Raw genomic sequence first — 13,057 nt, forward strand, 5'->3', positions numbered from 1 at the left:
ACATATGCAGGGTGCCAGGTTCAATCCCAGTTAAAACAAACCATTAGATAGCAGGTTATACAGCAGGTTTGCAGCTGAAATCCTGCCAGTGGGACTAGACATGACTGGTTGACAAATAATCTGAAACCATATAAAGGCTCTTATTTTTCTGTATGTGTTTTTGTAAATTTGGTATAGCAACCACCCTAAAAGGGTACAATTCTTTTACTTTCATTCCACTATGCGCGCATATCCTTTTTTTTAAAAGCTTTTTATTATTATTTTTGCTTTCAGGTGAGGAAGATTGGTGTCTTCAGTTGTGGCCCACCAGGCATGACTAAGAACGTGGAGAAGGCCTGTCAGAAGATCAATAAACGTGATCAGACCTATTTTGTGCATCACTATGAGAACTTTTAACTCGTTTGCAAACTCTGCTGCAGTTCCATGAGGTCGGGTCAGAGGTGGCTGCTCATGGTTTCTTCATCTCCTAAGCCAGATGCTTGAAAAGTTATGGGCCCTTGGCCATGTTGATATGGACTGGGAACAGGGCTCCAGTACTCTGATTATTACTGGATTCCAATCTGTAAATCCTAGAGTAGCCTGAAAAGTTACACTCTAGAGAGTAGGAAGCATTAATATTGCAAGAGAAACTAGTTCAATATTTGCTTAAATGTCTGGGTTTCCTCCAATAACCTTGGAGATAACAGTTTATGAGGTTATTCACAGAATCAAAGTTTCTACTTTAAGAAATCTTTTGCCCCTCCCTACAACTTAAAGTGTTGAGACTTGTCCTAGTTTTCGTCAGCTTAACTTTATAGTGTGTGGACGTGACCAAACTCTTCCTGCTTGAGCTTTACTTAATGTTAACTTACTGATGACTTTCATTTTACATATGGCTTTACTAAGGAATGGGATAAGTTTGCCGAGGATAGCTATTAACGCTGGGTGCATCTGAACTGGTTGGAAAGTCCCACATTTTATTCCTGTTCTTTGGCAAGCCTGTTCTCTAATGCCCCAGTGGAAAGGACTAGGTCTAATCGTTGTAAGTTACAGGAGAGTAGATTTCTTTGGACATTAGAAGGAACCTCTGACAGTATGAAAGGATCAGCAATGGCACCAATTTCCTTCTCTGGACATCTTCAAAAAGAAGCTAGGCATCTATCTGCTGGGGATGCTTTAGGGTCACCATAAGACAGAAATGTCTTGAAAGCCCACAACAACAACAAAGATGTACCCTATGATAGGTAAATTGCCCTTGGTCCCAATAATGATGACTATTTGTCATGACAGCTAAATAGAAAGTTAAGAACAAAATGAATGAGTTTAATCTTGTACAGAGTTTGTGGGGGTTTTTTCCAAGCACAGTTCATTCTGTCCTGTTTCTATACCAGTCTGCAAATGTTTATAGTTGCCATGAAAATGTACAATTATTTTCATATGCCTTTTTGCACCATATGTACCTTTTGCACTTTCCCGTAATAGATACCTTTTTGCATTTTCCTCAAGGTATGCCTTTTTATATTCTGTTTTCCCCTAATATCTACCTTTTTGTGTGCATATTTAACTGAAAAACTGCATTGCAAAATCTGTAGCAGTACAAATCAAAGTATAATTGCATTCTGGTTCATGAATTCGCTTTTATAGATTGTATGAACATCAGTAGATTGTATTCAGTGAAGAATGATTCCTTTCATCGATGAATAACAATATGCTGCTATACAAAGGAGGCATCCCTTGAGAGTCAAAACACATTCAGCTTTCTTACAGAAAGGTAGAAAGAAAAGGGAAGGGGAAATTTTCAAATGTGGCAGCACCTTTAAGACTAACTGGTTCTTTTATTTTCACTTGAGCTTTTGTGGATATAAGCCCATGTCTTCAGATGTAATACATAGTCTGTACTGTGCCTGGAGAAGTAGGTTTATATCCAGAAAATCTTAGGCAGAATTAAGAACAAATTAGTCTTAAAGGTGCTGCCACATTTCTTTGTCTTCCCCCCTTCCTTTGTCCTTTATATGCTGCAAGAGACTAACACAGCTACTTCTTTGAAAACTATCATCTTACTTACTGGACCAGACTGGACTTGGTAGGGTTTCATTTGTACATCTGTGCTTCAAATATTGCTTAATTTTGGATTTTTTTTCTATCTCACTCAGTTTGTATTTTGTTTTAGCTACAATTTTGTATTTGAAGAGTCAATTAAAGATAGTTAAACTGACATTTTTTGTGTGTGTGAACCATTTCTACAGATTCTGTGGAACCAATTATAAATGAACACTGAAACTATAACCTCAGTGTTGTACTGTATATACTGATGTATATGTCTAAAAATTTAGGTTTAAAAATTGACCCAAAAATCCTGAGTCGATTTATCCGTGGGTCAATGGAAGTACTATATTTTAATGTCTCTAGTCTTCCACAGTTGCCCACTCTTGGTGTAGTGCTTGAAGTATTCGACTAGGGCTCTGGGAGATCAGATCCCCACTCTATGGCATGACTTTGGGCCAATTGCACTTTTTCAGCTTCATCCTGAAATTCCTACTCCTGACTTTTTTCCCTCAGGTAGCTGTCCTAACTGGGCTGCTCCAAACAATCCTCCAAAGAAGATTCCTCCTGTGTAGATAACCAGGCGCTGCTTCACCCTGGCCACATTTCATGGCTGGCATATGTAGGCATAGGTGAACCTTACATCTACACCCGTCTCAGCTACTGAGATCTCTGCAGGACATTGGTGGATACAATGTCTTTGCATCTGGCTACAGGGACATAACCTGATGCAAGATTGAGGTTAGCCAGATGTGAAGCAATCCTCACCCTCACCAGACACAAATTTAGTGGGGAGAGTGGCTTCAGCATCTCTGCAGTAGGTCCAGAGAGTGGTAAATGGCTTGGCATAGTCTAGTTCCACACATGGAGCAATACTACAATACTACACTGATCCATGCAGGATTGCCCCCCATATCCCACCATCAACTATCCCTTGATTTACTTTCCCATACCAGCTTTGGCACTGGAAGGACCAGCCAGCCAGCCTTCTGTGGATTTCCTTTGCCTCAAGATGCTTTTCCTTCTGCTTCCATAATATCAAGATCTAAAGGCTAGCTGACGGCTGCAGCGATCCCCCCCCCCTGACCAGATGAATGACACCATCATGAACGATGCCTGCAATAAATGGGAAATAATTTAATCATACTGTCTTTTGAATCATTCTGAGTGCTAGTCTCCCTTTCTGGGAAGCGATGAAAGAATGATAAACACAAACCAAAACACACACACGATAAGGAAAAACCAAAACTGTCTTACAATTGGATAAAATAATTTATTTTGCTATTTCTTCTTTCTTTGTTCAGACATACTAATTGCTACATGTGGATGGATAGATAGATAGATAGATAGATAGATAGATAGATAGATAGATAGATAGCTGCTGACTTTAATCTGCTATTAATTAATGAGCTGTAATCTATCACGATCTGGAGGGAGCATACACACACACACACACATGGAAATGTAAAGGAAAAAGGCCCTTTTAAAGGTAAAACTACTCAATATTTATATTTTTGGGTAGATCGGGGTGTGTGTGCGCGCGAGCGCGTGTGCGCGTGTGCAGTGTCATCCCTAGGGTTGGTGTCACCCAGTAACTCCTCCCCATTGACATCCTCCCATCCTCATCATGAACTATGATACTGACAGGCTGGAGCATGTCCAGAGGAAGGCAACCACAATGGTGAAAGGTCTGGAAAGCATGTCTTGTGTGTGAGGAGCAGCTTAGGGATCTGGGTAAGTTTAGCCTGTTTTCGAATGTGTGATAGGGAAGAGAGCAACCCTGTTTGCATTGCACCTTCCAAAATAGTGCTATTTACTGGGAGAGGGATCTGTGTCATGAGCCAATATTTGAGCAAGATTTTGCACCCAAATTTTCCAAAGCTGCTGTGCCAACCAATTAAATTGATTGCTTCCCTGGTATGGCCATTTGCTATGGCTTCTTGCCAGGAGAAGCTACTAAGCTTGCCAGCTCATGGTAGCTTTTGATTAATATATATCCCATCTTGGACCAAAGCCAGGTTCGTGGTTTGGTGCAGCAAGGAATGGCTATAATTATTGTCTAGACACCGGACAGCTGGTATTGTTCTCCCAGGAGTTGCTATTGGTTCAGAGTAGCTTAGAGTTTAGCAACTCTTTCCATAAGACTGGGCAGAAGCACACAGGGATCAATGTGTTAATCCTTTCAAATCATGCAGATATAAGGAAACCCAAAGGCTTGAGGAAGAGATTCTGGGTATTTTCACACAGCAGATTTAAAGCGTTCTGCTCCAGTTAGTTTATTCAGCTTTAACTGGTTTGTCAGAAAACTGTAAAAGCTGACATTTGTTGCATTCTTTCTCACAATAAGTGTCACTCTTCTACTTTGAGGCTAACCATAGACACTTTGCAGTGTCAGAGCAGCAAATAGCAACCTCCGTTCACCCAATTCAAGGAACATAGGGTTTGAAGTGAGCCGAGTTATTTTGGCACTTTTTTTTGTGGTGGTGTGTGCTTTCAAGTCATTTCTGATTTATGGCATCCTTCAGGTGAAGCTATTACAAATTGTTCTTGGCAAGACTAACTGACATGTTTGCCTTTGCCTTCCTCCTAGGCTGAGAGGGTGTGACTTGTCCAAAGTCCCAAGGTTACCCAGTGGATTTCCCGATCTCTAGGAGTATTACTCAAAACACTACACTATAAAAGAACATGAGTCACTTAAACATCTCAAACCTGTCTCCAGATAACAAGGAAAGTGAAATAGTCAAAGCATTCCCGTACCTTGGATCAAATATTGATCAGATTGGTGATTGTAGTCAAGAAATAATAAAATGACTAGGATTGGGAAGGGCAACTATGAAAGAACTGAGCAAGATCCTAAAGCGTAAAGATATAACTCTGAAGTGAGGATCATCTAAGCCATTGTATTCCCCATCCCCATGTATGGATGAGAGAACTGGATAGTGAAGAAAGTCAAAAGAATGAAAATCTACTCTTTTGAGAGAAGGTGCTGGAGAAGAATGCTGAAAATACTGTGAATGCTCTGTTGTCCCACTTTTTCAGCTGCCTTTTAAATGTCCCAGTATCTCTCTCCACTTCCCACTTTCCCACTTTTTTCTTGGGTTATTTCAGTTGCTGCAAACTGAATTCAAAGTGTAAAAGTAACTCAACAGGGGGGGAAGAGAACAGGGACCAGTATCTTGCTCTCCCCAGTAGGCTCAAATAATAATAATGGCAATAACAATAACAACAACAATAATAATAATATTTTAAAATTATTTATACCCCGCCTCTCCAATGATATTACAATAATATTACAAAATCTTAAAATACAATAAAATACAATGCCCCATAAACCCACCCACCCACCATAACCATAAGCAAAACCAAATGGATGCAGTATCTCCTAGCTCATCCATTCTTCCTCATTAATAACTTTTGCCATCATGACGACACTCTGATGTTGTTGTCTGTGAAATGTTGGAAGATGTGAGGTTTCAGCTCAGATCCACACAAAGCAGATTATCATGGGCTGCAAGAACCAAGAATGTCTTCTAGCAAATCTGATGCATCCAATTCTGTGAAGCTATGAAGTTCCTGAATATATTAAAGAAGACTGCTTCTATGTAAGAAATCTTTAATATAGAGAAATCATGGAACTGAGGCATCATGGGCATCACATGTGGAAGATGAAAGAAGGCACATGGGCTTCATAGAATCATAGAGCTGGAAGAGACCACAAGGGCTCTGATCCAGTACAACCCCCTTCTGCCATGCAGGAACTCTCAATCAAAGCATCCCCGACAGATGGCCATCCAGCCTCTGTTTAAAGACTTCCAAAGAGGGAGACTCCACCACTCTCTGAGGATGTGTGTTCACTTTCCCTAGCAGAGGCGCAGCATGTGAAGGAGACAAAATTCTCACGAAAAGAACTTAAGTAGAAATGTAAAGACCACCCGTTGTGCCCCTCCCTTGAGATTAGGGAATTTTATGTTAACTGGTTTGCGAAGGGAGATCTTTAGCTTTATTCACCTGCAGTCAGCTGACCTTTTTCTCAAAAGCAATGATAAAACCAAAGGCCTACCTAGGTCAACTGGCTTAGTTCCAAGTGGTGTCATAGATAAAGTTATCCTTTGGATGGTGATTACAGCACCTAGTTTGCTATTGCCTTGTTCTTCAACCAGGAAGAGACCCTGATTTGGGATGGATTTCCCCATCGGGGGGAAAAGTTCAGTGCACGACCTGTGAAGACACCAAGCAAAAAGCAAATGTTTGAAGTGGCTTATCATAGATAGTATCCTAATTATGGGCGTAGCCATTAAAGAGGAAAACGTGAGAAGCAAAGAAGAGACAATGGAAGGACGGCACACAAGCATTTGGAAATAAATTATCTGCAGCTTTATGGGTAACAGTTCTTTGCCACAGCAAGAACTGGATAACCTGCTTATCAACAATCCACACTCTCACCGCATACCTGCTAGGATACACCATTAGGGTACTGGAAATGGGAGTTTACATGGGCATGATCCTCTTTGTGGTTAACCCTAGTATCTAGAAGTGAAATAGGTCCAACAGCCCCTGAGTAAGACATGTCATTAGACATGGAATGGCTATACTCGGTTCAAGACTGTGGAAACAGAGTTGCGCATGAAGAGCCGTTGTGCACGAATGCACATTTTGCATGACTATGTGCTGCGCATGAGTGTGCACTGCATTCTGCATGGATGCACATGTGAATTTGGTTGTGCATTTGGTTGCATCATGGCACAATTCACCAACAAGGCAGCATTGCACAACAGCTACATAACTGAACAAAAAGTTATTCTCCATCTCCTCTCAGAACTTCAGAACATGATTATTTTTTTAGAAACAGCTCCATTTTTAAAAAGTGGCAGTGCTGGCCTAGACCCACTATTTTTGTGGGGCGTCATGTTTCTCTAACTGATTACTGTGAAGTAATGGACCTTTGTAAAAAAATATATTGTTCTGTTTACTAGAGAAATTAAGATAAAATATGTTTATGAATTTCACGTATAAGTATTAAGGGAAGGATCTGTTGAGAGGAAGGGAGAGTATAGATTGTTGGCGATCAAGCAAGCAGAGCTGCCCAAAATAGAGGTATGGAAACTGGATAGAGGAGTTCTAGGGTTGTAAAGGGGACAATACTTACTTGTCTGAAGGAGTAGATCATGGAAAGTGGTAAGTGGTTCAGACAGAGTCTGAGGGAGACATAAACTGTATCGGGGCACCCTGTGTCTGATGCACATGATGTCTCAAGCACATGGTGTCTTGAGCCCATGGAGTCTCGGTGTTTCAAAGAGGCTAGGTTTTGGGACTGATATTTATACCAGAGATCCTAGTTTCAAGGGGTTCTAGGTGCTATCTTGCAAGGTAACAAAGATTTGGTGGCCTTTCCAAGGAATCAGCAATGGGATTCTGGACAGGTTTAATTTCAGAGTTACAAAAACAACAATTGGATTAGGACAGCCCCAGCATGGATGGACAGGGAAGTTGGCTGGGTGCAAGGCAAGGGGTAGGCAGAAGGAGCTGGCTTACTGGTGCAATAAGATCTCCTGTGTCTCATGGTACAAGAAAATATCCAAGAGCTTGGCCAAGGGAAGGAGTGGTTAGTACTGTAAACCCATTCAGAATTTATTGGGTCCTTCTACAGGCCTTCAGGTCTTCCATGACCTTCCCATGGGGAATTCACCTGGTGCTCCAAAGATCACTGTGACCTTTGAAGAACATGCCTGGCCCTTGATAGCAAAAATATGAAAGTAATGCGGGGCATGAAGGGTGTGCTAATGCGGGCTGCAAAAAATATTAGATAGAATTAGATAAAATTGCTATAAATTGACTTTGAGATCCACAGTACTAATCTGAGATAGAGATTCTTGATGGTACGTTTGAAACAGTTTTATATTATCAATGTTTGCCAGGGGTTGTATTTTCCTATACTTTCCTATAGTTTTAATGTATTTGTAATGACCTTTGGCCAGTACAGTAAACTCACTCAGTTGAACTGAAATAACACATTGTTTACCTGGAGAGTTTAGTGGTCCAATCCCAAATTGGGTCCAGTCCAACACATGCTAACTGGGCTTTTGAAGCTGGATTTCTCAATCCATTTTTCCCTCCATCTCCTTGAAAACTGTGTTCATGAGAGCAGAGTATCTTGGTGAAAAGGATGACCTTCAGGGAGAAGTAAGTGTGTGTGTTGTGTGCCTTCAAGTCATTTCCAAAAACAGACAGACACAATTTCTGTATGCAGAACATTTCTATCCATGGAAGGCCAATTCTGAGAGCCAGCATAGTGTAATAGAGTGTTGGACAATCTACACTGTAGAAATAAGGCAGTTTTACACCACTTTAACTGCCATGGCTCCTTCCTACAGAATCATGGGATTTGTAGTTTCTTTGGCAAAGAAGGCGAAAGACCTTGTAAAGCTACAAATCCCAGGATTCAATGGGATGGAGCTACAGCACTTAAAGTGGTGTCAGACTGCATTATTTTTATAGTGCAGATCGAGGTGCCAATCCTTTTTGACTTGCAGTGCCCTTTTTTCTATGGCGGAGCTTCTAAGAGTCCTACCCCACGTCTTACAAGTTAATGGTGTTTAGAAGTATATATAAGAATATATTCTTATTCTTTAATTTAATTCAATTTTCATTTTCCTGGAGTGGCCACAGAACACCTGAGAAGAGCATGCAGATGCCTAAGGACTCCTTGGAGCATAGATTGGGAACGCCTGGTATAGATGCACCCTTGGATACCAGGAGATAGTAATTCCTGCTCTCCTATGGAAAACTAGCTTTGGGCAAGTCACACACTCTCAGACATAGAGGAAGTCAATGGAGAACCTTCTTTGGCTAAATCTTGCCAAGAAATTGATAGGATTGCCATAAATTGAAGTCAATTGTGGAGGCAAATAACAACAAGGTGTAATCCATTATGTGGAGGATTACTATGGAAGTATGCACATTGTGCAGTTTGCCCAACAAACTGCAGGACCTCTAACTAGGGATAGGGGAGAAATAGGATTGGTTTGTATTTTAAGGTAAAATGAACATATTTCACTTTTTTGAACAATAAGCAAAGCAACATTCAGTTATCTTTTTTAAAAATCGTTCTCCAAACAGATGTGTGTACATTATGGGAATGTAGAGGAAAGTAGAAAAATATGTTTAATACTGAAAGCAATGTCCAAAAAAAAAAAAAAGCATTCTGAAAATGCATGCAAAGGTGTGTATAAAACAAAAATATACCCCAAAATTGGGTGATTTGAACACAAATTCATAAAATTTTCATGCCAATGTTGGTTAAAACATTCTGAGAGTTCAGGCAAACCGTATTTATGGTTGGAAAGATCGGGGCAAATTGAACTCAAGACTGAGGAATGAGAAACTGGGAGAAATCAAAACAGACGGATGCATCAAACACTACCTTTGAACAGTCTTGACAGCGCGTTGTTTGGATGACTCTGTGCTACTGTAATGCTTGCTGGGAGTAAGGAAATATTGTCAAGCTATAAAGATGAAACAGGAATCATAGCTGGCTAGTGATAATGGAAAAGGTGTGGCAGGAGCCGAGTTGAGATTTCACCTCTTCTTACACAGTTCTGCAAGAGATGGAATTTCCCCACTCACTGCTTAAAATCTCTCTTCCGCTTTGCCGTTCTGCTCCATGAAGAAAGCAAATATGGAAAGTGTGACTTTATAAGAAGTTACTGATGATGACCAATGATAAAGCAAAACTGAAAAACTCATACACTGGGCATATCCCTTCCCAGAATGAATATTGTAAAGCATTTCCCCTTCCTGATATGAACATGGCTCCCACAAAGCTGTTGTCTACAAGAAAACATACCCATTGGATGCTTGTGTGTAACTCCTGGTCCACCAGAATATACCCCCAATACCAATTTTCAGCACTACAGTTTTAGTCTGGAAGCACACGAAGGAAAAATCAGAAATGGATAGACATGTATGGAAGTGCCTTCCTCTAACCACTGGTTTGAGATTCATGAGTGCAGCACAGTTACATCTCTTGTGCTTATACTCCAAAACACACTACAGAAATAATCCAGTTTGAGACTGCTTTAACTGCCCTGGCTCAATGCTAGGGGATTTTGGGAGATGTAGTTCTGTGCGACATTTAGCCTTCTCTGTCAGAGAGCTCTGCCTCTGGTGCTACAACAAACTGCAATCCTCAGGATTCCCTAGCACTGAGTCAGAGCAGTTAAAGCAGTCTCAAACTGGATTATTCCTGCAGTGTGTTGTGGACCAAACAGAAAAGGCTTCCCACTCTTGTTCTTTTCACTTCTGCACCATTGAAACCTTCGTCTTTTTATGTTCCCAGCTAGGATTGGCCCAAGATATTTAGCAGCCTGAGAAAATGTCTCTTTTTGTCTTTTATACACACACACTTGTCCATGTGCAAATGCCAGTTGGATTAGCAACTGAAACTTACTTCAGCACTGACAAAAAGGAAGGAATGAAAAGACTTGTGGCCAATACCAAGAGAGGAAATGGAAGAACAGCTTGGGAGGGCCATTACTGCTGTCCCCAAAATCTGCTACCTAGCATGGAAATAATAATAATAATAATAATAATAATAATAATAATAATAATAATATTTATAATGTCCTTTCCACCAAAGTACATCAGTACATATACAGTCAAAAACAAACAATAAAACACCATGCTATAAATTGCTAAAATACTAAAATAATATACGAATATGCTAAAAACAAAAACAAACAATACTGTCTAATGGAAGGACTGCCCTATTCACAGATCCCTGGGCTTTCCTTAAAGCCACAAATGGAGATTTCTTCCCCTCTTAGAAACCTGGCAATGAGTTACACACTTGGGTTTCCAGATGAAAACTGGAGGGAGCTGCTATATTTTTAATGGTGATGCAGAAGAGAAGAGTTTCAGCAGGTGCCATTTGTCACACCACCAGGTAACAAGCAACGCCTACTGAAATTCTCTCTCTTCTGAACAGCCTGGCAATTTTAGACCATACATGGTTACTTTAGTGCAATGGTTAGAGTGCTAGACCAGAATCTGGAAGATCCAGGTTCAAGTCTACACTGACCTACGAACTCTCTAGGAGATCTTGGCCCAGTCACTGGTTGTCAGCCTGACCTATTTCATAGGGTTGGTGTAGGCATGAAGTGGAGAAGAGACAGACCATGTATGCCATCTTGAGCTTACTGGAGGAAAGGCAGCTTACAAATGTGACTAAATTAAAATAAATACGTAGTTAAGACTCTCTCCTTTTTGCTGTTGTTGTCGTTGTTGCCGTTGTTGTGTGCCTTCAAGTACTTTTAGACTTACAGTGGCCCTAAAGCAAAACTGTAGTGGGGGTTTCTTGGCAAGATTTGTTCAGAGGTGGATTACCTTTGCCTTTCTTTCTCTGAGGCTGAAAGATCGTGACTTATCAGAGGTCAGCTAGGAGGTTTCCATGACTGGATGGGGATTCAAACCCTGGCCTCCAAGAGACCTAATCCAATGCTCAAACCACTACACCACAATGGCCATTTCAATCTATCAGCATTTAAAAAAAAAACCTTCTAGTTGCAAAAGAAATTTAAACCCTTCTAATTAGGTTTATTTTTCACAATATGGGATACTGACCCCATGTTGAAATTTGCATATACTGTAGCATATGTATGACAAATCAGTGCATTGATGCTGAGTGTTTGAGCACAGTAAGTCCCACAGTGATATACTGTACAAATGTACTCATTATTTACATTAACCTGAGTGTCAGATGTTGTTCCTCTAATACTGAATTAAGGCTATGTAACTTTGCTGAGTAGATTCTCCTCTTCCTGCTTTGGTTGCTTTCTGTACAGAAAATATAATGGATAAACGGGAAAGTGTTTTGACAAATAAAAATGCTTCAGAATACTGCAGAAAAGGAGGTGAGGTGGAATAACCTGAAACATTATGTGACTGACAAAAAATGTTGTTTTGTGTTGTTTTAAAAATAAGATAGGGGACATACAGCAACAAATATTGCCACCTCCTGACAACTCTCCCCTGTCTAGAAGAGTGCACTGTTTTGTATTGCATACTTCTCTGCATGTGATGTTACTCATTGAATGTACACTTGTGCTGAATGGCAGTATTGGGCAACTGAATGTACATCCATATGCGCAACCAAATCCGCATGCACATCTGCATGCACAATGGCACTGCATGTGCAACTCCATGTCTGAACCTTGAAACAACTGCAGACATTCTATATTGGACAGAAATACCCAGTGCTTGTGATGAGGAACATGTGCATGGATAAGACACCAAAAAAATTCCAGGCTACACACGACCTAGAAAATTCTGGTTATTGGGTGATCTATAAATGTCTTTTTTTGCACAGTGAGAACAATGGGACAGACTTTGCACCATGTAGTCTCCCACATGGCTCCCCTACCAGGTACTTGCGAACAAGTTAATGAATGTGAATTTATGTCTACAGTTTTAACGGCTGAAGAGCCATTTGTCATCACCTATCCCGAAAAGGTGTAAACGAAACATCCAGATCTCCCTTCTAAAGCTTCTCTTTAACCATTTTAGAAAGAAAGAAAAGAAGAAAAATGCTGCAAGAGGAATATGGAAAAGGCATGCATTTTACATGTTTTTGTGAAGTAAGACTGTTTCAGGGCATAGCAGGGGGCTAATAGGAACTATCTCCCCAAAATTCATTTTTTCTTCAGTCCCCAAATGTTTAGTAATTGCAGGATCCAGCTAACATTATATAAAGGTGCCCTAATTTGCAGATAAGTGTATTTGTTCTTAGGTGAGAACCTACAGATATTGAAGAGGATGTCATTCAAAAGGAAGAGTCAGTAGAGACAGGGCATGTAATGCAATGTGAACAGCTCAGTCTAATTCTGAAACAGCAGCAGGAAGTGTAAAAATTTTAGTGTAGTGTATATGAAAAGGCCTTATCTACAGTGAAAAATGCACCCCACTGGAAATAACATACTGTTACCAATAGCTGGTTGTTATCGTTTCCAGTTGTATTAAAGACACACAACTGTGAAAGCAG

The 13,057-nt window shown here is 40.4% G+C and overlaps 1 protein-coding gene across 3 annotated transcripts in view; it reads left to right on the plus strand.

Annotated features, from left to right (window-relative positions):
- Positions 1–2,194, plus strand: part of LOC149307259 (dual oxidase 2-like) — a 69,188-nt gene extending 66,994 nt beyond the window's left edge. For all 3 annotated transcript variants that reach the window (XM_089538756.1, XM_089538757.1, XM_089538759.1), the window contains one exon: positions 274–2,194. In XM_089538756.1, coding sequence (XP_089394882.1) covers positions 274–396 — 123 coding nt within the window. In that variant the 3' untranslated portion in view covers positions 397–2,194. The remainder of the gene's footprint in view (positions 1–273) is intronic.
- The last annotated feature ends 10,863 nt before the right edge of the window (positions 2,195–13,057 follow it).

This window comes from Sceloporus occidentalis, unplaced genomic scaffold (genome assembly GCF_023333645.1).
Source record: "Sceloporus occidentalis isolate IW3139 unplaced genomic scaffold, rSceOcc1.0.p SCAF_9, whole genome shotgun sequence".
NCBI lineage: Eukaryota > Metazoa > Chordata > Lepidosauria > Squamata > Phrynosomatidae > Sceloporus > Sceloporus occidentalis.